Genomic DNA, 26,678 nt, shown 5'->3' on the forward strand with positions numbered 1-26,678 from the left:
CTCTGTGATTCCTCTGTGCCTTATAATTATTGGGTATCTAAGTTGGACATGTGGCATGAACTGGCTCTCTACACCCTGGAGGTCCTGTCCTGCCTTGCTGCTAGCATTTTGTCAGAGCGGGTTTTTAGTGCCGCCGGTGGAATTATAACTGATAAGTGCATCCACCTGTCAACTGAAAATGCTGACAGGCTGACTCTTATAAAAATGAACAAGGGGTGGATTGGGCCAGACTTGTCAACACAACCGAATGATAGCAGCGTAACAAACTCAAATACAGTGTTTTTTTTTGGGAGGTCTAACTCTTTTCCCTTGCACCTCTGTCTTCACACCCAGACATGGGTATGCACTTCCTGATTTTGTCTATTTGCTTTTGTCCTCCTCCTTCTCCTCATCCTCCACATCCTCCTCCATATCACCACCATATCTACCATATCACCATATCTACGTCTCTTGCAAGAGACATTGGAGTTCCTCCAAATTTTTGGCAGCGGTTGCATTCACTGCATAGGCAAACAGTATGGAAGACCCACTTCTTCATAATGGGAACATTGTTTTCAGGAGGCCCTCCCACCTCTACGTCTCTTGCAAGGGGCATTGGAGATTTTCCAAATTTTTGGCAGCCGTTGCATTCACTACATAGGCAAACAGTATGGGAGACTCACTTTCGAATAATTGGGACATTGTTTTCAGGAAGCCCTCCGACCTCTACATCTCTTGCAAGGGGCATTGGAGTTCCTTCAAATGTTTGGCAGCCATTGCATTCACTGCATAAGCAAACAGTATGGGAGACACACTTCCTAATAATGGGAATATTGTTTTCAGGAGGCCCTCCAACCTCTATGTCTCTTGCAAGGGGCATTGGAGTTCCTCCAAATGTTTGGCAGCCATTGCATTCACTGCATAGGCAAACCATATGGGAGACTCACTTCCTAATAATGGGAACATTATTTTCAGGAGGCCCTCTGACCTCTGTCTCTTGCAAGGGGCATTGGTGTTAATCCAAATTTTTGGCAGCCATTGCATTCACTGCATAGGCAAACAGTATCGGGGACCCACCACCTAATAATGGGAACTGTTACGGGTCCGGGTGGTGGAACCTCTGTGCCGAGGTGCAAGGAGGGACGCAGAGGGGCGTGACTAAGTATCAACCCGAACCGACCCTGGTCAGACGGCGGCTAATGACTCCGTGACCAGGGAGGATCCGGGCAGAGGGACCAGGTGCTACTCTGGGGACGACCTTGTAAGAGAGCAGGTGGCTCCCACGGGTCAGGTGGCTGGGACTGACTGGTATGACGGATGGAAACTGCAAGCAGGCGGAAGTCTCTGGTAACTGACAGGTGGTCGCAGATCGTGATAGCAGGGCAAGTAGCAGTCTTTAGGTTTACCAGGAAGGTGGTCACAGCAAGTGACGGCAGGGTCTCCAGGCAGGCTGGCAGGAAACAGGCGGGTGCTCCCAGGTGAGCGGGCAGACAGACGAGGCAGGAAGCTGGCAGGTAACTGGTGGGCGCTCCCAGGTGAGCGGGCTGATGGACACAGCAGGTAACAGGCGGGTGCTCTCAGGTGAGCGGTCTTACGGACACAGCAGGTAACAGGCGGGTGATCCCAGGTGAGCGGTCTGACAGACAGGACAGGCGGATGCTCCCAGGTGAGCGGGCTGACCGACAGGGCAGGTAACAGACAGGAAACAGGTGAGCGCTCCAGGTGAGCAGACTGGCAGGCTCAGCAGGAAACGGGCAGATAACAGGCTGGCAGGCAGGACGAGGAGTCAGGCTAGCAGCGGGACCCGAGGGCTGAAGCAGAGATCAGACACTGTGAAACAACTTTGCTCGGGCACCTCCATTTTGGAGGAAGTGCCTTATATATGGGAGGTCCTCTGGCAATTGGCCGGGGACTCCTTAGGACGGCGCGCGGTCCCTTTAAGAGAGGGGGAGCGCGCGCGCGCCCTAAGCGCAGTGCCGGGGAAGGAGCGCGCGCCAGCAGCAGCGGGGAGAGAAGCGCTGGAGGACGCCGCGCCAGGAGCGGGGAGGTGAGAGGGACGGCGTCTCTGCCTAGCAAGGGGCAGAGACGCCGATGCTACAGGAACATTGTTTTCAGGAGGCCCTCCGGCCTTTACGTCTCTTGCAAGGGGCATTGGAGATCCTCCAAATTTTTGGCAGCCGTTGCATTCACTGTATAGGCAAACAGTATGGGAGACCCACTTCCTAATAATGGGTGCATTGTTTTCAGGAGGCCATCCAACCTCTATGTCACTTGCAAGGGGCATTGGAGTTCCCTATAATTGGATAGCAGACCCTCTCCTTTCTAATAGGAACATGTCGTTACTGTGGCCCATCTCTATGTGTGTTTAAATGGTTAGTGGGGTTGTTCCTAAATTTTGGAAGCCATTGGACTCACTGCATACCATATAACTTGATTGCAGACCCTCTCATTTCTTATAGGAACATGTCGTTACTGTTGCCCACCTCTATGTGTGTTTAAATTGTTAGTGGGGTTTTACCTAAATATTGGCAGCCATTGGACTCACTGCATACTCTTTAACTGGATAGCAGACCTTCTCCTTTCTAATGGGAACATGTCATTACTGTGGCTCAGCTCTATGTCTGTTTAAATTGTTAGTGGGGTTTTTCCTAAATTTTGGCAGCTGTTGGACTCACTGCATACCCAATAGCTCTATAGCAGACCTTCTCCTTTGTAATGGGAACATGTCATTACTGTGGCCCAGCTCTATGTGTGTTTAAATTGTTAGTGGGGTTTTTCCTAAATTTTGGCAGCTGTTGGACTCACTGCATACCCTATAACTGGATAGTAGACCCTCTCCTTTCTAATGGGAACATGTCATTACTGTCACCCAGCTCTATGTGTCTTTAAATTGTTAGTTGGGTTTTTCTCAAATTTTAGCAGCCCTTGCAGTTACATCATGGGCATTACCACTATAGGAGACCCGCTCCTTTATAATGGGAACATTTTTTTTTACTGAGACCCTACTCAGATCGAGCACTGGAGTATTCCAATTTGCTCGACCCGAGCAACGAGTACCCGAGCATTTTAGTGCTTGCTCATCACTAGTAAGCATGAATCATTGACCGGCTCCCTAATTACAGACATCTACTGTATGTATTACCCTTTAACACTGTGACATTTCAGATAAGACAGTATGCAAAGAAGCTGGGAATGGGAAGACTAGTCATTGTGGCAATTCCTGCTGCCTTTTGCCCACCCGGCTCTGCTTGATTTAATTTCTTTTCAAGGATACAAATACAACAAACTAAACAATGATCACATCAGAAAGTTATAATATTAGCAGAAGCATATTTACCAATGGAGATCCACCAGTGTGCCACAACAGGGAATTTAAAATGAACTACAAACCAAAATAGAAAATTAAATTGTTAAATTTGGGTTCCAGCGTTTACCGTTCAGGCTTTAATTAACAAGTGCATTCAAGTATAACGCCAGCTGTAACGTGAGAATTGGAGTTTTAACTTGTGTTAGGCTCTGATGGCTTATAGTTAAAATTATTAACTAGAGCATGAAATATGTTTACTAGGAACATCTCACCGGTAATATTAAACGAACCGCTGAATTTCGACAGATATCATTACAATATATGGTATGTTAGCTTTTCTCTATAGTAATATGTCATTTTGTAACAGACTTCTATAAATTTACAGTACATATCTGCATTCACTACTCGCTTTAAGAGTTCATTCAAAAACACAGCAGAAATTTTGCAACAGACAATTCACTTATATAATTATGGCTATTTCTTCTACGAGAGTACAGATTTCTAAAAAACACATTCAGATGGAAGGGACAATTACAAAAAATTCCTGCAACAAATCATCCATATGTGAACCTAACTTTAGGCCCCCGTCACACATTAATTTTTTTGGTCCGTACATGGTCTGTTTTTTAAGGACCGCAAATATGGACACACACACTCATAGTGTCCGTATGAAAAACCAGCAGCATGGAGGAAATTCATGCCACACACGTGCACACTGATGACACAACGATGACATCTGTGTGACATGTACCCGAATGAAAAGCTCCGGCGAATGTGAAAAGCAGTACAGTTAGTGTGTTTCCCTGGCGCCGGGTGCTGACTACAACTGTCATCATCCTCGCCTGGTCTCCCTGTGATCAGCGAGACCAGGAGACACTGATGACAGTTGTAGTTAGCACCCTCCGCCTGGGAATAGCGCACATTTAAATAATTTAATTAAAAAAGCGTCATGTGGTCTCTCCTATATTTTAAAACCAGCTCTGATAAAGCAGACTTCTGCGGGCCTATCAGGTTAGGATAGTTCATGGTTATTGGCCTGTCCCAAGGCAAAAAATAGAAGCCCGTAGCTGCCCCAGAATTAGCACATCACATTAGATGTGCCATTTCTGGCACTTTACCCAGCTCATCCCGATGCCCTGGTGTGGTGGCAATTGGAGTAATATCGGTTTGATGACAGCTGTGATGTAGCACTAGCATCCCTGCATGCTCACCTCCTTCCCCGGTAGGGACGCCGACTTACTCACCACCGAGGCTCCCCTCCCGTACTTCCTTCTCCTCCTCCTCTGGATGCTGCCTTGGGTCTGCACATGGCTCGCAGATCCCCGGACACCATACTTAGGGCGCGTGCACTCCCTCTTAACAGGTCAGTGAGCACTGTCCTAAAATGTCCCCACCCAATGGCTGGGAGACACTTATTATTTACGGCACTTCCACCTGGTGGTAGGTGCCTGAGCAACGTGGTTAGTCTGTTCTCTGCACGCTTGCTAGTTCTAAGGTCCCCAGTTTGTTAGTACCAGCCATTACCTGCTATTTTCGACTAGTGTCTGCCTGTACCTTCCAGTACCCATAAGAAAGAAAAATGAGCTGCACTCACGAGTCCTTAAAAACAGTATCTTTATTCCATGAGGATAAAAAGTCCGGCTAGCAGGGAGAGCGGGGAAGAAAAAAGCAGAAAATAGCTGTTTCGCGTGAAGACGCTTCTACAGGTCTGTGAGTGCAGCTCATTTTTCTTTCTTATGGTTATTTTGGACTGTTTAAACTTTTTTATGAGCTTTTGCACCTGAAATGTTACCAAGTCCTATTTAGGTGTCTGCATTGTACATGTTCAGCTTTGCACTGACTATTGCAGCTGCTTGCAGTTGGTGCAGGTTTTTCACTTTCCTTGCTGTAAGACCTTCCAGTACCCGCTTGTTCTTGCCTCGTCCCTGCCTGTCCTTGCTTGTACCTTCCAGCGTACCTACCGACATTAGCCATGGCAGTCTGTATACCAGCCATACCTGCCTGCACCTGCCTGTGCCACCTGTATACTAGCCCTACCCGCCTGCACCTGCCTGTGCCCACATGTATACCAGCCATACCCACCTGCACCTGCCTGTGCTCACCTGTATGCCAGCTGTAAGTTCTGCACCAGCCAGTGCAAGCCTGTTTACCAGCCATTCCCACCTCCACCTGCCATTGCCAGTATATATACAGTACAGACCAAAAGTTTGGACACACCTTCTCATTTAAAGATTTTTCTGTATTTTCATGACTATGAAAATTGTACATTCACACTGAAGGCATCAAAACTATGAATTAACACATGTGGAATTATATACTTAACAAAAAAGTGTGAAACAACTGAAAATATGTCTTACATTCTAAGTTCTTCAAAGTAGCCACCTTTTGCTTTGATAACTGTTTTGCACACTCTTGGCATTCTTTTGATGAGCTTCAAGAGGTAGTCACTGGAAATGGTCTTCCAACAATCTTGAAGGAGTTCCCAGAGATGCTTACCACTTGTTGGCCCTTTTGCCTTCACTCTGCGGTCCAGCTCACCCCAAACCATCTCGATTGGGTTCAGGTCTGGTGACTGTGGAGGCCAAGTCATTTGGCATAGCAACCCATCACTCTCCTCCTTGGTCAAGTAGCTCTTACACAGCCTGGAGGTGTGTTTGGGGTCATTGTCCTGTTGAAAAATAAATGATGGTCCAACTAAACGCAAACCGGATGGAATAGCATGCCGCTGCAAGATGCTGTGGTAGCCATGCTGGTTCAGTATGCCTTCAATTTTGAATAAATCCCCAACAGTGTCACCAGCAAAGCACCCCCACACCATCACACCTCCTCCTCCATGCTTCACGGTGGGAACCAGGCATGTAGAGTCCATCCGTTCACCTTTTCTGTGTTTCACAAAGACACGGTCTAATGTCCATTTCCACTGGTCTAATGTCCATTCCTTGTGTTCTTTAGCCCACACAAGTCTCTACTGCTTGTTGCCTGTCCTTAGCAGTGGTTTCCTAGCAGCTATTTTACCATGAAGGCCTGCTGCACAAAGTCTCCTCTTAACAGTTGTTGAAGAGATGTGTCTGCTGCTAGAACTCTGTGTGGCATTGACCTGGTCTCTAATCTGAGCTGCGATTTCTGAGGCTGGTGACTCAGATAAACTTATCCTCAGAAGCAGAGGTGACTCTTGGTCTTCCTTTCCTGGGGCGGTACTCATATGAGCCAGTTTCTTTGTAGCGCTTGATGGTCTTTAATTTCTTAAAGTAATGATGGCCACTCGTTTTTCTTTACTTAGCTGCTTTTTTCTTGCCATAATACAAATTCTAACAGTCTATTTAGTAGGACTATCAGCTGTGTATCCACCAGACTTCTGCACCACACAACTGATGGTCCCAACCCCATTTATAAGGCAAGAAATCCCACTTATTAAACCTGACAGGGCACACCTGTCAAGTGAAAACCATTTCCGGTGACTACCTCTTGAAGCTCATCAAGAAAATGCCAAGAGTGTGCAAAGCAGTCCTCAAAGCTAAAGGTGCCTACTTTGAAGAACATAGAATATAAGACATATTTTCAGTTGTTTCACATTTTTTTGCTAAGTATATAATTCCACATGTTTTAATTCATAGTTTTCATGCCTTCAGTGTGAATTTACAATTTTCAAAGTCATGAAAATACAGAAAAATCTTTAAATTAGAAGATGTGTCCAAACTTTTGGTCTGTACTGTATAAGCCATCCCAGCCTGCACCTGCCTATGCCTGCCTGTCTACTACCCATGCCCACCAGCACCTGCTGCCCTTTGGTTCCTGCTGTGCCTGCCTGTACCCAGGGCCGGCGTCAGCACCCGGCGCACCTGGGCAAGTGCCGGGGCCCTGAGCAGGCAGGGGGCCCACTTGCGGTCGGGCACCCTGCCGGGCTATGGGCGGAGGAGAGCGCCCGCTCCCCCCCGCTTTCTCAGGGCCCCGGCAGCCGGATATTTACCTCTCCCCGTGCCTCCGCAGATCCGCTGCCTTCCTGCTGTGAGCTCCCTGTGACATCTCAGGTCAGAGGGCGCGGTGATGTCTTTCCAGCTCGCCCTCCCCTGAGCCGTCACAGGCAGCGCAGAGCGGGACGATGCCGGTGATGCTGGAGTCCAGAGCAGTGGCAGCAGGTGAGGAGGAGTGAGGTGAGTATTTTATTTTATTTTTTTTTATGTATGGAGGCATGGGGCATAATATGGGGGGGTTACATCCTGCATGGGGCATAATATGGGGTGGTGACATCCTGCATGGGGCGTTATATGGGGTGGTGACATACTGCATGGGGCATAATATGGGGGGTGTGACATCCTGCATGGGGCATAATATGGGGTGGTGACATCCTTCATGGAGCATTATATGGGGTGGTGACATCCTGCCTGGGGCATTATAAAGAGATGGAGTGACATCCTGCATGGGGCATTATAAAGAGAGGGGGTGACATCCTGCATGGGGCATTATGTGGGGTGGTGACATCCTGCCTGGGGTATTATAAAGAGGTGGGGTGACATCCTGTATGGGGCATTATAAAGAGATGGGGTGACATCCTGCATGGGGAATTATAAAGAGGGGGGTGACATCCTTCATGGGGCATTATAAAGAGAGGGGGGTGATATCCTGCATGGGGCATTATGAAGAGAGGGGTGACATCCTGCATGGAGCATTATAAAGAGGGGTGGTGACATCCTGCATGGGGCATTATAAAGAGAGGGGGTGACATCCTGCATGGAGCATTATAAAGAGGAGGGGTGACATCCTGCATGGGGCATTATATGGAGGGGGAAGGGACATCCTGCATGGGGCATTATATGGGGGGAAAGGGACATCCTGCATGAGGCATTATAAAGAGGGGGGTGACATCCTGCATGGGGCATTTTAAAGAGGGGGGTGACATCCTGCATGGGGCATTTTAAAGAGAGGGGGTGACATCCTGCATGGGGCATTATATGGGTGGAGACATCCTGCATGGGGCATTATAAGGGGGAGAACAGCCTGCATGGGGCATTATAAGGGGGGAACAGCCTTCATAGGGCATTATGTGGGGGGAACAGCCAACATGGAGCATTATATGGGGGGTGACATCCTGCATGGGGCATTATAAAGAGGGGGGATGACCTCCTGCATGGGGCATTATAAAGAGGGGGGTGTGACATCCTGCATGGGGCATTATATGGGGGGGAGGGACATCCTGCATGGTGCATTATATGGGGGGAAAGAGACATCTTGCACAGGGCATTATGTGGGGGGAACAGCCTGCATGGAGCATTATATGAGGGCCAGTATCCTGTATGTAGCGTTATAAGGGGACCAGTATCCTGTATGGAGCATTATATGGGGGCCAGTATCCTGTACAGAGCGTTTTATGGGGGCCAGTATTCTGTATGGAGCGTTATATGGGGGCCACTATTCTGCATAGAGCGTTATATGGGGGCCAGTATTCCGTATGGAGCTTTATATGGGGGCCAGTCTCCTGTATGTAGCATTTTATGCGGGCCAGTATACTGTGTGGAGCAATTCGCCGGTTTCTGAGCTATTGTGGAATTTACAATAGATATCGCTCATGTAATATAAGAAGTGAAATCTTCGGCATTGTACTATATATATATATATTTCTCTGCGGTATCTGTGCATCATGAATCGTGGTATGTGTTAAAGGGGCCCACTGAGACTCTTTCACCCGGGGCCCAGAAAAACCTGGAGCCGGCCCTGCCTGTACCAGCTGAACTTTCCCTTCTTGGCTGTTCCAGCTTCCTGTCCCTTGGGGGTCAGCTGCCATGTATCCAAGGTCAGTCCTGGTTTAGCACCTAGTTACACCCATGAAGGTTTTCCTCTGATTGTGGCACAGTGGTTCCACCACTCCAGTTACATGTGATTTGTCAAAAATCTCAGCTGCCATAAAGCCCTGGGGTTAGTAATTGAGAGGTGTCAGTCAGACACCCCCATTACTAAACCTGCAATGAAAAGAAATAAACTCACACACAGAGAAAAGTCCTTTAATTGTAAAAAGCACACCCCGACAATTACCTCGTTTACCCATTTATTAGCAAAAATTAAAGTAATCGGCAAGGGTCCGCCGTAAATCCAAAATAAGGAGGTCCCACGACAATCCTCGACTCTGCTACATCCGGAGACAGTGATGAGAAGTGATATCAGTAACATGATCGCTCACCACGGTCACTGGAATACAATGAGAGTAGCAAGAGAACCCGGCTGCAATGATGAGCAGTGTAAGCCACACACAACTCTATTGTGGGTTGTTGGATTTGTTTTTCATTGTATGACTTTTTAAATGTTTTTAATTGTTTTGGTTTGATTTCTATTTCAATAAAATTTATATATTTTGTGTGATCCTTGTAATTCATGGCATGTTCCTTCTTCTATTTATTGGTTCACTTTTTGACATGACACAGGAGGATTTGTTTTACTAGATGATGCCCTCCATTGTTTATTTATTGTGTCAAAATAAAGAAACATGGTAACCTTACTGACATCACTACTCACAGCATGAGATCTTACTGTGCAGTGTGAGAACTGGCAGTAAGTTTTCACGCTGTGAACTGCGATAATCTTATTGACGTCACCGCTAGTAACAGTAGTCGGGTTCTCATGCTACGCAACCTGATAACCGGCAGTGGTTCCATAGACTGGACAAAGAAGACTGGGATCGTTGTGGGACCTCCATATTATGGATTACGGCGAACCCTGTTGATTATTTTTTTAGGATAATAAATGGGTGAAAGAGGGAATTGTCTGGGAGTGCACGGTACAATTAAAGGAATTTTATGTGAGTGTGTGTTTCTTTTGACTATGGGGTTACTAATGGGGATGTCTGATAGAAACCTCTCCATTACTAAACCCTGAGCTAGATGTCAGTGGACATTACACAGCTGACATCAACCCCAAAACCATTACCCTGATTGCCAATGCTAAAAGGCAATCGGGAATAGCAGAGGCTAAGTGCCAGAATTGGCGCACCTAATGGATGTGCTATTTCTGGGGAGGCTGAGGGCTGGTCTTATTAGGCTGTGAAGCGGCCAATATCAATATACCATCCCAGCCTATTAATATCAGCCCACAGCTGTCTGCTTAGCCTTTGCTGGTTATTAAAAATAAGGGGGACCCCACGCCACCTTTTTTAGGGTCTAAATTTTTAATAACCCATAAAAGGATAAGCAGACTGCTGTGAGCTGATATCAATAGGCTGGGAAGCTCAATGGCTATTGGCCCCTTCCCAGACTATTAAGATCAGCTCACAACGGTCGGCTTTCCCTGCTAGTCATTAAAAATAAGGGGGACTCCATGCCATTTTTGTATTTATTTATTAGCTAAATAAATGTACAGTAAAATACAAAGCTCTGAATATGTATCTCACTGACATATTTCTATCTATCTATCTATTCTATCTACAGTGGCATGTAAAAGTTTGGTCACCCTTGATCCAAATTTCTGTTATTGTGAGTAGTTAAGCAAGTTGATGATGAAATGATCTCTAAAAGGCCTAAAGTTATAGATAACACACTTCCTTTGTATTTTAGACAAATATATATATATATATATATATATATATATATATATATATTGTCATCTTTTCCATTTTAAAAATTACAAAAAGGAAAATGGGCCAATGCTAAAGTTTGGGCACCTTTGGACCTTTGGAGGTTTGTGTGCTCAGATCACTTTGTATTGTATCTAGACTATTCTGATGGTTTGGGCTGTGAATTTACTGTGCTTGGCTGATGAAATGTCGGGCTTCCTTTGAGGTGTGTGCATAAAAATCAGACTGCACACGCATGGTCCATGTGCCAAGCAATTTTTTTCTGTAACCCATTGACCATTGACTTGCATTGGTGAGTGCCATCCGCAGATGAGCACTTACTCATTTACTAACATTAGTCATAGTGCTATGCGATGTTTCCTCGCATTGCACTATTCCGATTTATACGCTAGTGTGAGCGAGCCCTAAAACTATCTCACCCTTAAACATTGTCTGCAGATAAATGAGTTGTGTCTGAACCACTTAAAAAAAGAAACTTAAAAGGTATCACTACTACTAAAGACATTCATAAAGTGAACAGCTGCAAATAAACACAATATAGAAAAAATAATTGTAAAATCTGTGTATTCCATTTGTCTCTCCAAACATCGGGAGGTCATTACTCCTAACTTTGTCCCTACTTTTGCAGTAATTAAAGCAACTGTCCAGTCTTCTCAAAAAGAAAATTTAAGTCTGTAAACTATTTGTTTTCCTCAGATCATACTGCATGGCTGCTTTTTACCTCAAATCCATTTGGCCAAAGCTATGACTCCCGCTTAACAATGAGTCTGAGGTAGTCTGGGAAACACCTCCTCTCTCATTATTGGTCCAAGCTGCTCCTCTTTCCTTTCTCTTGCAGGTCTGCCTCCCCAGATTGGCAGCTTTATGTAAATACAGATCTATAACAGAGCTGTCAGAAGTCAGTGCACAGAGAGCTGATTTCTATTACTGCAAAAGTAGAATGATTATAAATTACAGAATGTTAATGCAGCCTAGAGAGTCTCTTTAAAACTTATAATGTAAAGATATTGTTAATTTACATTCCTCGACATTGAGATTGCATCACCAAGAAGTAAAAGGCATGGAATTGTGGAAATAACAGGATCGATAGACATTTTAATGACATCCAAGTAAAGGAAAAATGGAAACAAAATTTTCATAATATCTTAATATACTCCGTATGTAGTATGCACACCACGCAGAAATATGTATACCTACACACCTTGATCATCAAGAGGTTATTTATGATTGTCTGAGGAATGTTCTGCTATGCTGAATGCACTTGGGCATGAAAATCATCAAGATCCGCTGCTGGCAGCTCTCTTGAAATTGCCGAGCAATGACATCAATATGAAACAAGTCCGGAGACACTGCAGGCCATGGTGGCACATTTAGTCCACATACACGGCTCACAGTAGTACGAGCAACATGCGATCTGGTGTTATCATCTTGCAGCTTCTGAAATACTTTGAAAAAAAGGACCGCACCAATGTTCCACGACCAAATCAATATAACGAAAAGCTTTTTGTGTACATGAAATGAACACAAGAGGGGTCCAACTACCGTACATTGTGTCATACTACACCATAATCATGGGAGTAGAACTGTTGTGACATTCCCTTATAAAGGCCTCTTCTTGGCATTGCCCACATGATCTCCAGACCTATCTTCAGTTATCATTACATCCAAGGCAAAAGCAAAGAAGATAGACTTCCATTTCAGTCTCCATTGCCGCCTTTCTTTGAGCCATGATAGCCTTTAAAAACTGGAAGTCAGGCCCCTAGCTCAATGTCATTCAAACACCTTCTCATGGCTTGTGTAGACAATGTTTGATGCCATAGGCTTTGTACTTGACGTCCAATTTCACTTGCAGTACAGTGGTATGGCCATTTCTCAAAAATCTTTCAACACAACGCCAGGCCCCATGTTGCTCCTGCTACAGTGAACAGTCTGCATGGCCTACACATACTACCATGGCCTGCAGCATCTCCGGACTTTTCCCAGAAATGTATCTTGATGTATTCAGTGTGGCAGAACATGCAGGACGGGGACCCGAGCTACCGCCCGAGCATCTCGAAAGTACTCGGCGAGCTCCGAGCATCTCGAGTACTGAGATGCTCGGGCGACTACCGAGCAATGGCGAGCATGCTCACTCATCTCTAATTAACAGTATTTCTGTGAAAAAATCCAGTTATGCTTTTGGTGCACGAACAGTTATTGAACATAACCTCGAACAGCCGAATTTTTTGCAAATCGTTCGAGTTCGTCGAACGACTCGAACACCGCCCAAAACAGCTTGAATTTGAGATTGGCGAACAGTTCAAGTTGAACACCGCTCATCTCTAGTTAGTACATGTGTGTATGCATATGACACTCTTAATACTGAATAAATCAAGAATTTTGAAAATGTTGTTTTCTTTTTTCCAACATTTGCATTGTTTCAATTTCAATGTTTCAGAATGTGTTTGTTGATCATTCTAAATTATTTCCGATTTTTTGCTTTAGTTATGATCCTCTTATTTTGTAAATCCCAGTATGACTTACCCAGTGATGTCACTGTGACATGAATCACAGTTACCGTGCAGCCGTAGTCCCAAATCCATTCCTCCACAAGTAAAACAAATAGGGTGCTGCTAACAAGAAACGTGGTTTCCAGGGAAATCAAATTTGCTACAGTTAAAAAGATATAAAAATATATTTACAATTTCGAGATAGATGCCTTGAAATTATTAATAATGTGCACTGAAATAATATTACTATACTTCAGCATCAAAACTAGGTAAATGATCCTCAACAACAATTTACCAGTATTGATAACCAGGAATCTTCGATGTATTAATAAATATTATCATTTAGCAAATTAAGGAAAACTGTCATTTTTTTTATTGGCAGAGTGACATTAAGACCACATTCACACTATCACACTATGTGGTCAGTATTTTACCTCAGTATTTGTAAGCCAAAACCAGGAGTGGGTGATAATACAGAAGTGGTGACGTGTTTCTATTATACTTTTCCTCTGTGCCACTCCTGGTTTTAGCTTACAAATACTGATGTAAAGTACTGACCAAATACTGAATGTGTGAACGTGGCCTTGTACTGTTTCTGGGAAGCTAATTTAAAAGTGAAAAAGAACATGATTCAGATATTCTTCAAAACAGGGCTGTTGCCACTTAGCATGATTCTGTCATGCGAGAGCAATGAATGCAAATGACCGTCAGCTCAAACTCTGAGCGTGAGCCAAGTGTCATCCGGTATCCATCTTGGCTACAAACTCTGCCAGTTCACAGTTTACCCGGCCTCCTAATGAACCTGTATCCCATGGGGGAGAAACGCGTTGAGGCCGCGCCTCAGGACCACTTCTTAAAGGGAAGTATGTCTTTTTCTCTTCCTTCAGTAGTCCTTTTTTTGCAATTTATGCTTTTTATCAAACTATGTGAACTTGTGATGTTTTCCCATTTTAAGTAAATGTGTGCATTGGGTATGTCCATTGTGACTGGTTACATCACTAATTATGTATATATACATATGGACAATGATTTGTAGTCTGTGAGTAGGGCTTTTCCTGCTTTATAACCACTGGGTTTGGTTATGTGACCATTTTTTGGTGTTGCCTCGTCATTCTTTTTGCTATATTGGCTGCTGATGGGTAAATTTTGTGTAGTTTTAGGGACAGCGAGGGAAAGTCTACATTGAGCGGTGGTGCCATAATTGGCATTGCTTCTAGGGTGCCAACCTCCTTGGCAAGGCAGTACCAGATAATAGGGCTGCTTAGTGATAAATTATTTTCCTCCCATCAAACCTACATCCCTCAATAAGTTGTTTATATCTGAGTGTATATCTATTTTTTTACAATACACTATGGTCTTGTTTGTATATGTTTTCCTTTTTAATGCATATCTAATAAAATTAGTGATTTATCCTTAATGAAGGGAATTTCTTTGATACTAGTGAGCACCTGAGAGTCATTTTACTGTGATCTGATTCTCTCCCATGCGATAATCAAATCACAGGTGCGGAGAAGATGAAGAACTTAATTTCTCCATTTTCTCCATTGTGTGAGTCGGTGTATATTGGACTGCACTCGGATGACATCCAAGTGCAGTCCGATATTTTGCACGCACCCATGAACTCATATGGGTGTGCGCCGTCTAATATACGCTGCCAATCACAGCATGAACCGATTTTTTTCTCATGCCTTTTTATTCGTGATGCTTAGGAGTGGCTTGCACCGTGCAGTGAACCCTCTGTATTTACTTTCATGCAGTCTTCTCCTTATGGTAGATTTGGATATTGATACGCCTACCGCCTGGAGAGTGTTGTTCACTTGGTTGGCTGTTGTGAAGGGGTTTCTCTTCACCAAGGAGATTATTCTGCGATCATCCACTGTTGTCTTCCGTGTGCGCCCAGGTCTTTTTGCATTGATGAGTTCACCAGTGCTTTCTTTCTTTCTCAAGATGTACCAAACTGTAGATTTTGCCACTCCTAATATTGTAGCAATTTCTCGGATGGGTTTTTTCTGTTTTTGCAGCTTAAGGATGGCTTGTTTCACCTGCATGGAGAGCTCTTTTGACCGCATGTTTACTTCACAGCAAAAGCTTCCAAATGCAAGCACCACAGCTCAAATCAACTCCAGGCCTTTTATCTGCTTAATTGAGAATGACATAACAAAGGGATTGCCCACACCTGCCCATGAAATAGCCTTGGAGTCAATTGTCCAATTACTTTTGGTCCCTTTAAAAACAGGGTGGCACATGTTAAGGAGCTGAAACTCCTAAATAGAGATGAGCGTTGTTCTACTCGAACTGTTCGCCAATCTCAAATTCGAGCTGTTTTGGGCGGTGTTCGAGCCGTTCGGCGAACACGAACAATTTGAGAAAAATTCAGCTGTTCGAGGTTATGTTCGATAACTGTTCGTGCACCAAAATCATAACTGGATTTTTTCTCAGTAATGATGAAAATTAATGTTAATACGCAGTTTGAGTGTACAGCGGGGTGGGGGGAGGGGCAGGGGATGGATCTCTGCAGGAACAATGAAGATCTCCATTTTTTTTTCTCTTTCCCGCATTTGCAGTGGGGTGGTGCAATCTGTCAGCCTATCAGCAGCGCACACACGGAGCGAAGTGCTTTTTTTCACACAAGCAAGGGCATGTGTCATTGGCAGTGTATGTCACATGTCCTTGCCCTATAAGACCAAGCCATTTTCCCCGTCGCCACCATTTTCTCACTGCTGCAGCTGCGTGTTAGACTGCTGTGTGCGCTATACCTTGTTAATTTCAAGCCAATTTTCGCACAAATATACAGATAGCTTGGGAGTAGGGAATAGTTGTGATTGCAGTCCTTTTAAGGACTAGGTTACAGCATTTCCTACGACTTTTATCAGGGAGGTCTGTGCTCTTAAATAGATAGATTGTGGCAGTAAAGACTAATTGTAATTGGAGTCCTTTTCAGGACTAGGTTACATCAGTTCCTATAAGTTTTTGCCAGGCAGGTCTGTGCCAGTGCTGTGCAAGTTTTTTTCACAGCATTTGGCTGAATCTAGCAAAGCTAATCCTTTTTGGCCTATTGCAGAGTGTGTTAGTCAGTGGAGTAGCCTATCTGTGTTGCAAGATATACCACCTGTGTATAGAATACCAATTTTTTTACTGCACCTAGTGAAGTAAAATCTTTTGGGCATAGCATCATTCTATTAGTCCATCTATACTGACCTCCATCAGGTTGCAAACTGAATATAATTTTTTTCTGCATCTAGCTCTGAAAGAATATTTGGCCTTCTAGCAGTGTGTCGGACTTTCTCTATTAGTCCATCTATACTGACCTCCATCAGGTTGCAAATTAAAAATAATTTTTATCTGCATCTACAGTACCTCTGAAAAAATATTTGGGCTTCTAGCTGTGTGTGGGACTTGTTGTATTAGTCCATCTATACTGACCTCCATCAGGTTGCAAACTGAATATATTTTTTTCTGCATCTACCTCTGAAAAAATATTGGGCTTCTAGCTGTGTGTGGGACTTGTTGTATTAGTCCATCTATACTGACCTCCATCAGGTTGCAAACTGAATATATTTTTTTCTGCATCTACCTCTGAAAAAATATTGGGCTTCTAGCTGTGTGTGGGACTTGTTGTATTAGTCCATCTATACTGACCTCCATCAGGTTGCAAACTGAATATATTTTTTTCTGCATCTACCTCTGAAAAAATATTGGGCTTCTAGCTGTGTGTGGGACTTGTTGTATTAGTCCATCTATACTGACCTACATCAGGTTGCAAACTGAATATATTTTTTTCTGCATCTACCTCTGAAAAAATATTGGGCTTCTAGCTGTGTGTGGGACTTGTTCTATTAATCCATCTATACAGACCTCCATCAGGTTGCAAACTGAATATATTTTTTTCTGCATCTACCTCTGAAAAAATATTGGGCTTCTAGCTGTGTGTGGGACTTGTTGTATTAGTCCATCTATACTGACCTCCATCAGGTTGCAAACTGAATATATTTTTTTCTGCATCTACCTCTGAAAAAATATTGGGCTTCTAGCTGTGTGTGGGTCTTGTTCTATTAATCCATCTATACAGACCTCCATCAGGTTGCAAACTGAATATAATTTTTTTCTGCATCTAGCTCTGAAAAAATATTTGGCCTTCTAGCAGTGTGTCGGACTTTCTCTATTAGTCCATCTATACTGACCTCCATCAGGTTGCAAATTAAAAATAATTTTTATCTGCATCTACAGTACCTCTGAAAAAATATTTGGGCTTCTAGCTGTGTGTGGGACTTGTTGTATTAGTCCATCTATACTGACCTCCATCAGGTTGCAAACTGAATATATTTTTTTCTGCATCTACCTCTGAAAAAATATTGGGCTTCTAGCTGTGTGAGGGACTTGTTGTATTAGTCCATCTATACTGACCTCCATCAGGTTGCAAACTGAATATATTTTTTTCTGCATCTACCTCTGAAAAAATATTGGGCTTCTAGCTGTGTGTGGGACTTGTTGTATTAGTCCATCTATACTGACCTCCATCAGGTTGCAAACTGAATATATTTTTTTCTGCATCTACCTCTGAAAAAATATTGGGCTTCTAGCTGTGTGTGGGTCTTGTTCTATTAATCCATCTATACTGACCTCCATCAGGTTGCAAACTGAATATAATTTTTTTCTGCATCTAGCTCTGAAAAAATATTTGGCCTTCTAGCAATGTGTCGGACTTTCTCTATTAGTCCATCTATACTGACCTCCATCAGGTTGCAAATTAAAAATAATTTTTATCTGCATCTACAGTACCTCTGAAAAAATATTTGGGCTTCTAGCTGTGTGTGGGACTTGTTGTATTAGTCCATCTATACTGACCTCCATCAGGTTGCAAACTGAATATATTTTTTTCTGCATCTACCTCTGAAAATATATTGGGCTTCTAGCTGTGTGTGGGACTTGTTGTATTAGTCCATCTATACTGACCTCCATCAGGTTGCAAACTGAATATATTTTTTTCTGCATCTACCTCTGAAAAAATATTGGGCTTCTAGCTGTGTGTGGGTCTTGTTCTATACCTGATTGGAGCGACAACTTTAGTTTTTTGTCAGGGCAGGAACAGGTTGGCTCTGAGGACGACGGGTGTGATAACGCACAGGGTGATGATGATGAGGTTGGAGATCCCACTTACTGTCAACCCACAGTCAGCCAAGAGATGAGGTCAGCAGAGGAGGTGGAGGAAGATGCTAGTGACGACGAGGTCAGGTTGCGCCTTCCTGGACAGAGACGTAGTACTGGAAGCACGTCAACAACTGCATCCTCAAACACAACTCTGCCTCTCACCACAAGTCGTGGTGGCTCTTCAGGTTGCATGGGTGCTAAGCCTTGCATAGCCTGGGCATTTTTTCAGATCGATAAAGATGACCCAACTCGTGTTATCTGTAACATTTGTCAGCAAAAGCTAAGTAGAGGCCAAAAAATACATAGTTTGAGTACTTCATGCATGAACCGGCACATGGACATGAAGCATAAGTTGCAGTGGGAAGCTCAGTGTGCTACAATGCGGCCTAGCCGGCCGGGCCAACCACCGTCTGCCATATCTTGTGCATCCGCAGCCTCTTCATCCTCTGTGACTGGGGGGACAGCAGTCACACCTGTTTTGGGGCGCAGACCTGCCACCTCTTTACCCGCAACAGCCAGCGTGATTGGCAGGTCATCATTTTCTTTGGAGGTGGGAACACCAGCTGGTGTTGAGCGCTGTCCGACATCGATAGCACCACCTTTGGATCAAGGCAACCTAACATGTCCGCCTGCATCTTCCTCACAGACCGGCAGTTTGCCAGGGACACCCTTATCAACCCCGTCTAAGCACAATAGCCAGCCCTCGGTCCCTCAGATGTGGACAAGTAAAAGACCATTTCCTCCTAGCCATGAGAAATCTAAGAGGTTGAATTTCACCATCTGCAAGCTGTTGGCTACAGAAATGCTGCCTTTCCGCCTGGTGGACACAGAGGATTTTCGAGACCTTATGTCCGTCGCAGTGCCCCAGTACCAGATGCCCAGTCGGCACTACTTCTCAAAGAAAGGTGTGCCTGCGCTCCACCAGCATGTCGCACACAACATCACCGCTTCTTTGAGAAACTCTGTGTGTGACAGGGTGCATTTCACCACAGACACTTGGACGAGTAGGCATGGACAGGGGCGTCACATGTCGCTGACTGGGCACTGGGTAACTTATGGTGACAGCAGGACAAGGGGCTGCTGTCCAAGTCTCGCCGTCCCCACGAGTTGTGCGTCAATCCTCTTTATGTCAAAGTTCCTCCACTGCTTCTGCCTCCTCAACCTCCTCTCGGTCTTCCACCTGCATCCAAAGCCTGTCTGGTCATGCCACAAGCTTTCTAACTGCGCAGAAGGGATCCTGCACACCTCCTTACTATGCTGGCAGTAGGGCTCAACGTCATCAGGCGGTTTTTACATTGAAATGTCTGGGAAATGTGAGTCACACAGCTGAGGAGTTGTGGTCAGCTCTGGAGAACCAATTTCATGAATGGTTGTCTCCACTGGACCTGAACCCAGGGAAGGCCGTGTGCGACAATGCTGCAAACCTGGGTGCGGCCCTTCGCCGGGGCAATTTCACACACGTGCCTTGTATGGCTCACGTGTTGAACCTGGTTGTCCAGCAATTTTTAGCCCACTATCCCAGACTAGATGGCCTTCTGCAGAGGGCACGGTCGCTGTGTGCTCACTTCCGCCGTTCGCATCCCGCAGCTCAGCGACTTACATCTCTACAGAAGTCGTTGGGCCTGCCACTTCACCGGCTAAAATGCGATGTGCCTACCCGGTGGAATTCAACTCTGCACATGTTCTGACGTATAGCCTGGGCCAACGAGATTCAGAGGTGGGGCAAATCACGCTGGAGGAGTGGTCTCAGATCAGGGACCTATTCACCCTTCTGCACAGTTTTGAAATGGCGACGAAGATGTTTAGTGCTGACGATGCCATTATCAGCATGACTATTCCGGTGATTTACATGTTGGAGCACATGTTAAACAGAATTCGGAGTCAGGTGGTGGCACAAGAGGAGGTGGAGGAAGTAGAGGAGGAGGAGTTGTATGCGGAAGGGCTAACATCTGCAAGGTCCAGATGGTCGGCAGCACCAAGGCGGCAGGCATGTGAGGGTGGGGGAGATGGTTTTACCAGGGCGCATGGTAGCAGCCAAACTAGTGAGGAAGGTGCAGGAGCCCAGGAAGAAGTGGAGGACGAACTGATGGAAGACTCATCAGATGAGGGAGACCTTGATCACATTTCTGTTGTGCGAGGTTGGGGGGAGAGGACAGAGGAAGGAAGCATGATTGTTACCTCGCCACCAACACAACAGGGACTTGGTGCTCCTGGATGCGCAACACACATGAGTGCCTTCTTGCTGCACTACCTGCAACATGACCCTCGAATTGTGAGAATTAGAAATAATCCTGACTACTGGGTTGCCACACTGTTAGATCCCCGGTACAAAAGTAAATTTGCAGAAATTATTCCTGCCATAGAAAGGGATGCACGCATGCAGGAGTATCAGCAGAGACTGTTGCAGAATCTTACATGTGCTTTTCCACAAAATACCAGTGGTGCACGTAGTGAATCTCACAGTTCCAACTTGCCAACCGTGGGACCGTCAAGTGTTCAGCACTCAAACCGTAACAGAACCACAGTATCTGCTGGTAACATCAATTTTGGGGAATCATTTCACCACTTTTTTAGCCCATCCTTTGCAAGGCCACAGGAGACAAGAAGTCTGACACATAGTCAACGCCTAGAGACGATGGTACAGGAGTATCTCCAAGTAAACATTGAAGCCACGACTGTGTCACTGGACACTTGCTCTTTTTGGGCTTCCAATCTGGATAAATGGCCGGAGCTAGCCACTTACGCCTTGGAGATCTTGTCATGCCCCGCAGCCAGCGTTCTGTCTGAACGTGTGTTCAGCGCTGCTGGTGGTGTGCTGACAGATAAGCGCACGCGGCACTCCACTGATAATGTAGACAGACTCACGTTCATAAAGATGAACAAATCATGGATCCGAAACGACTTTTCTACCCCTGTGTCATCCTGGGGAGAGTAAAAGCTTGATGATTGGTTAAAATCACCCTACCAACCGTTTTAAGCTTTCAAATTACTAATCATGTTTATCTGTATCTTGGCTGGAAAATAATTTGGGCTTTGTAGCAGTGTGCAGCACTGATCCTATTAGGCCATCTATACTAAAGCTTCACCAGATTTAAAATTAAAAATAATTTTTAGCTGCATCTAGCCCGGAAAATAATTTTGGGGCTCCGAGATGCGCAAGACACATAAGTGCCTTCTTGCTGCACTACCTGCAGCATGACCCTCATATTGTCAGAATTCGAAGTAATCATGACTACTGGGTTGCCACACTCTTATATCCCCCAAACTTTTCGATCAACCTTTTCATTTTAATAAAGACCAAAAAAATGGTCATTTTTGAAATTATAAGCATTAGCAGGTTGTTAGAAACTGAAATCAAACAGTTTTCAACTCAAAACTTTATTCTAGGTGATGTTACATTTTCACATAGGACCCCTTGTTCGAAAGGAGCTTCTGAACTCTCTCGTCCATTGAATTTGTCAGGTTTTGGATGGTTTCTGCTTCAATTGTTTTGCATGAGGACAGAATACCCTCCCAGAGCTGTTGCTTAGATGTGAACTGCCTCCCGCCATCATAGACACTCCTTTTAATGATGCTCCAAAGGTTCTGAATGGGGTAGAGGTCAGGGGAGCATGGGGGTCACACCATAAGTTTGTCCCCTTTTATGCCCATATCAGCCAGAGATGCAGATGTTTTATGTGCAGCATGAGATGGTGCATTATCATGCAGAAAAATGATCTTGCTGTGAAATACACGGTTCTTCTTCTTGAACCATGGCAGGAAATGCTGTTTGAGAAAATCCACATACATTATGGAGTTCATCTTTAGCGCCTTCAGGGATCCTAAAGGGGCCGACAATCTCTCTCCCCATGATTCCAGCCCAAAACATTACTCCACCTCCTCCTTGTTGGCGCTGTAGCCGTGTTTGCGTGGGGTGTCCATCAACCAGCCATCCTCCACTCCATCCATCTGGACCATCGAGCGCTGCACGGCACTCATCCGTGAACAAAACTGTTTTGAAATCAGTCTTCATGTAATGTTTGCCCCACTGCAGCCGTTTCTGCTTGTGTGAAGTGGATAGAGGAGGTCGACAGGATGGCGTATGCACAGCTGCAAACCTCTGAAGGACCCTGAATCTTGTTGTTCGGGGGACGTTGGAGGCACAAGCAGCTTCAAAAACTTGTCTGCTGCTATGACAAGGCTTTTTTGCCGCTGCTCTTTCAACCTGACGTAATTGCCTGTAGGAAAGAGTCCTCAATTTGCCCTTATCAGCACGCACACGTGTGTACTGTGAATCAGCTACATACTTCTTGATTGCCAAGACACTTCATCCTGATCATCGCACAATGTTGATTGTAGTCATGCCTTGACCTAAACACTCCACAATTTGTTGCTTCTCAGCAGCCGACACATCCTTTTTCTTTCCCATTTTGGCAGAAAATGTAGGCTGCTTAATAATGTGAGAGACCCTTCTTAAGTAGTCTTGCCTTTCATTGGACACACCTGCCAAACTAATTAGCACAGGTGTCTGCAATTGCTTACAGTGATATAAAGAGCCCTGACACACATCACTATCAATGAGTTTAACTGACAAACAAACAAATTCTTCCCTTATCACTCCTAAACACTTTTTGCATAATAATTTGGAACGCAGTGTACATGTGCTTTTCCACAAAACACCAGTGGTTCACGTAGTGAATCTTACAGTTCTAACTTGCCAACCGTGGTCTGTATGGAATTGTTCAATAAAGGGCCCAAAATTAAGATAACATAGATGGGAGAGGTCTCTATGAATAGGAATTCCTAAGTATTTGATACCCTGTGAGGGCCAGGCAAAGGGAAAGTTGGACTGGATGGAATCCTATATGGATTTGGGGAGGGAGACATCGAGGGCCTCAGACTTCGCTGCATTGATTTTAAAATTTTACCATGTAACAAAGTGATCTATTTCAGCCATAACAGCAGGGATGGATATATGTGATTGAGTGATATATACTAGGACATCATCAGCAAATAGAGAGCACTTGTACTCGGTGCCTCCCACCTCAATCCACCTAATATTGGGGTTATGGCGAATTGATGAGAGCAGGTGCTCCGTCACTAGGATGTATAAGAGAGGGGACAGAGGACATCCCTGCCTTGTCCCATTGGTGATTGTGAAAGGTGATGAAAATGTTCTGACGCACCCCCTGGGCCTTGGGACACCCGGAGCCGGACCCTTTTTGGTGGATGCTGGTGGTTGTAGTCTTCGTGGCGGCGACCCGGTTCCGTGGCTCAGGGCGGTCAAACCAGTGGCGGAACTATTTATGTGGTTTTGATGTTTAAATGTCCGACTACGCCACCCGTGGATTGCGGTCAGAGTGAACCGCCGCTACAGGGCAGACCGCTGAGGCTGGTGTTGTGGGTGCAGCAGAGCGTAGCATAACTCCCCACGGGAGGAGTATAGCCTCAGGGCAGTGTATGCGGAGGATGGGGGTGATGGTGCAGGGCAGCAGCAGTAACGACAAGGAGTCAGTGATGCAGTCCAGGGCCTTTACTCACAGTTCTTATTATCCAGACCACGTCTGCAGGTAACGGCTGCCCACGTCGTACTGTGCTCACCAGGTGAGGGGCTCAGACAACTCCCAGATAACTTTGGAGCACTTCACAGGACCCCCTTTGTGTGTCCTTTGTCTGGCCTTTCTTACCAACACTTCTGTCCGGCTGCCTCGGGCCTCCTCTTGGTAAACTTGGCGCCAGTTTCCCTGACCCTATGTGGTGCCTTCCTAGCGGGTGTAGCGAGGGGCTGCGCCACATAAAATGTCAGAGCCTCCGGTTTCTAGCTGAGGGTCGTTTCCTGCCTCCACTAGTTCGGGGACCGGTCTCCCCCTTTGGCCTGACCCCTCCACGCAGGTGGATTCGGGCGTGCGGTGGCGACTCGTCCGTCCGCACCCCTGGGATCCCTTCATTCCTCGTTCCTGGAGCCTTCTCCGCTCCTCTTCCTTCCTTCTCCCTCTTCCAGGCCTGGGCCTCTGTTACTAGGCCCGCCTCCGGAGCAGAGCTCATGCAGAGCCCCTGCTCCCTGCCACTTCTGCTCAGACTTCTCTGCACTGAACTAAGATGGTGCCCACCTTTTATACTCCCTTCTCAATGCACCCAGGAACTGCTTCCTCCCTGCTCCTGCACTACAGGGTTCCCCTTCCTCAGTGTTCCCTCCCCCCACTCCAGCCAGGGACAGGGACTGTCGTGCCCATCTCAGGGGCATATTGGTCGCCCTGCCCCACGGCAATGTGGTGTAATGCATGCAGGTGTCGGGTCCTGATCCACACTCCATCCTTACCTGAGAGTGAGATATCACACCTCTGGGTGAGATGCAATACGTCTGTAGCAACCGAGCCCTCAGGGTGCTACAGTTCCATTTATCTTCAGCCTAGGTGACGTATTGCGATACAGGGCCGTGATTTTGGCTATAAAAGGGTCCCCTAGACCCCTACCCCAAGCTTTTTAAGAGAGTCATATATGGCGTGCCAGGAGACTCTATGGAATGCTTTCTCAGCATCCAACGAGAGTATCTAATTACAAATTTTTAACTGCATCTAGCCCAGGAAATACTTTGTGCCTAGTAGCAGTGTCTGCTATTCAGCGGATTATCCCGGCTGTTAAGCAAGCTACACCACCTGTAGTTTAGACACTTAATTTTTTCAAAGGAAATGCTTCGGGACCATGGGATACTTAGTGAAGAGCATCAGGAGGCACCCCAAGGCATAGGGGCTGGGACTGGCAGTAGGATGCCTTGCGGTGGACAGCCGAGCTCGATCCTTATAAAAGCTTTTTAACTGTAGCAGCTTTAGTGGACGCTACTGGAGCTGGAATTACCGCGGCTGCTGGCATGAGACTTGCCCTCCAATAGATCCTTGTAAATGGATTTAAAGTGTATTCATTCAAATTAGAGAGACAATTTAAATTAAAAAGCTTAGAGCTGCCTCCACCACAGGGGGGCTCGCTCGACCCACCAGCGGACAGGCACCAGTATTGGGAGAGGGGGGCTGGCCGTCAGGGTTCACTGCGGCTCTGGCACAAACCCGGCGACACGGAGGTGGCACGGGCAGGAGCGGACTGGCCGTGTCGGCTTCTTACTTTTTGGATTTTAGAAGGGCATGACATGCCTATATCTGTGTCTCCCCCTCCTTTTACTCCTCCACCTCTTTTATTTTCACATGACTATATGTACTTGTCACTTTTCCATGTGTTAGTTATGTCTTCTGAGCAGTTTGTCAGCTTTTGGACACCTTTGAAGGTGTTTTCTATGTGTTTCTATGTGTTTTTGTTTGCCTGCCATTGGTTTTAACGGTGTTCGAAGGTGTTCGACGAACAGTTCGACGAACAGTTCGGCGAACACACGGGTGTTCGACGAACCGAACTCGAACACTACGGGGGTGGCTCAACACTAGTGATAAATGCAGAATTGGTGACTTGTTTCTATTATACCTTTTCTCTGATTGTCCCTCACCTGGTTTTGGCTCCCACTCGTGAGAAAAAATACTGACCAAATACTGATAGTGGGGCCATGGTTTATGGGTGGAGTGATCATATTAACACTACAGCTGTGTCACAAAATTTTATACCACTGGGCAGTGAAAAAAAAATAATACATTTTTACCACACAAATTTTGTTTTGGCTCCAAATTTTACATTTTCACATGTGGAAATAGGTAAAAATGGCAACAAAATTTGTCACACAATTTCTGTTGAACGTGGCAATACTCCATATACACATACTGCGTAGCCACTCGGAAGGATGATGTAATATTTGACTCTTTGAGAACAAATTTTCATAGAACAGTCTGTGGACTCCATATACAGAGCCCCTAAGTGCCAGAATAGCAAAAAAAAAACACAAGAGACCCCATTTTGGAAATTACACCCCTCTGGGAACTTATCTACAGGTGTAGTGAGGATTTTGACTCCATGAGTGTGTTCCAGAAAAAAGCGGCAGAGGATGTTGCTGAGTGAAAATTGCAAATACTGTAATCCATTGCAGTGCCCAATACATTGTAGTGCCTGTATATTATGTCCAGCTTATACTTCTGGGTACATACTCCTATAAATTAAACGGGCTCTCAACGCTACAGAAATTTTAAACATTGGAACGCAGAATTCACTGGATTTTTTAGGGGGTTGAAGAGCCCTAGTGCATTTACAGAGCCTTTTTGCTACAAGTAATGTGGAAGCCCCCTAT

The 26,678-nt window shown here is 45.4% G+C and overlaps 1 protein-coding gene across 1 annotated transcript in view; it reads right to left on the bottom strand.

Moving 5' to 3' along the window:
• The window catches only part of TMEM244 (transmembrane protein 244), a 72,019-nt gene that overhangs the window by 12,311 nt on the left and 33,030 nt on the right, over nt 1–26,678 (bottom strand). Inside the window, exons 4-5 of the mRNA XM_073673208.1 lie at nt 13,368–13,493; nt 3,317–3,361 (exon numbers count right to left, since the gene is read on the bottom strand). Of these exons, the coding sequence (XP_073529309.1) occupies nt 3,317–3,361; nt 13,368–13,493 (171 nt within the window). The remainder of the gene's footprint in view (nt 1–3,316; nt 3,362–13,367; nt 13,494–26,678) is intronic.

Source organism: Phyllobates terribilis, unplaced genomic scaffold (assembly GCF_046119375.1).
Source record: "Phyllobates terribilis strain yellow unplaced genomic scaffold, ASM4611937v1 Scaffold_3__8_contigs__length_932513732, whole genome shotgun sequence".
NCBI classification, from domain to species: domain Eukaryota; kingdom Metazoa; phylum Chordata; class Amphibia; order Anura; family Dendrobatidae; genus Phyllobates; species Phyllobates terribilis.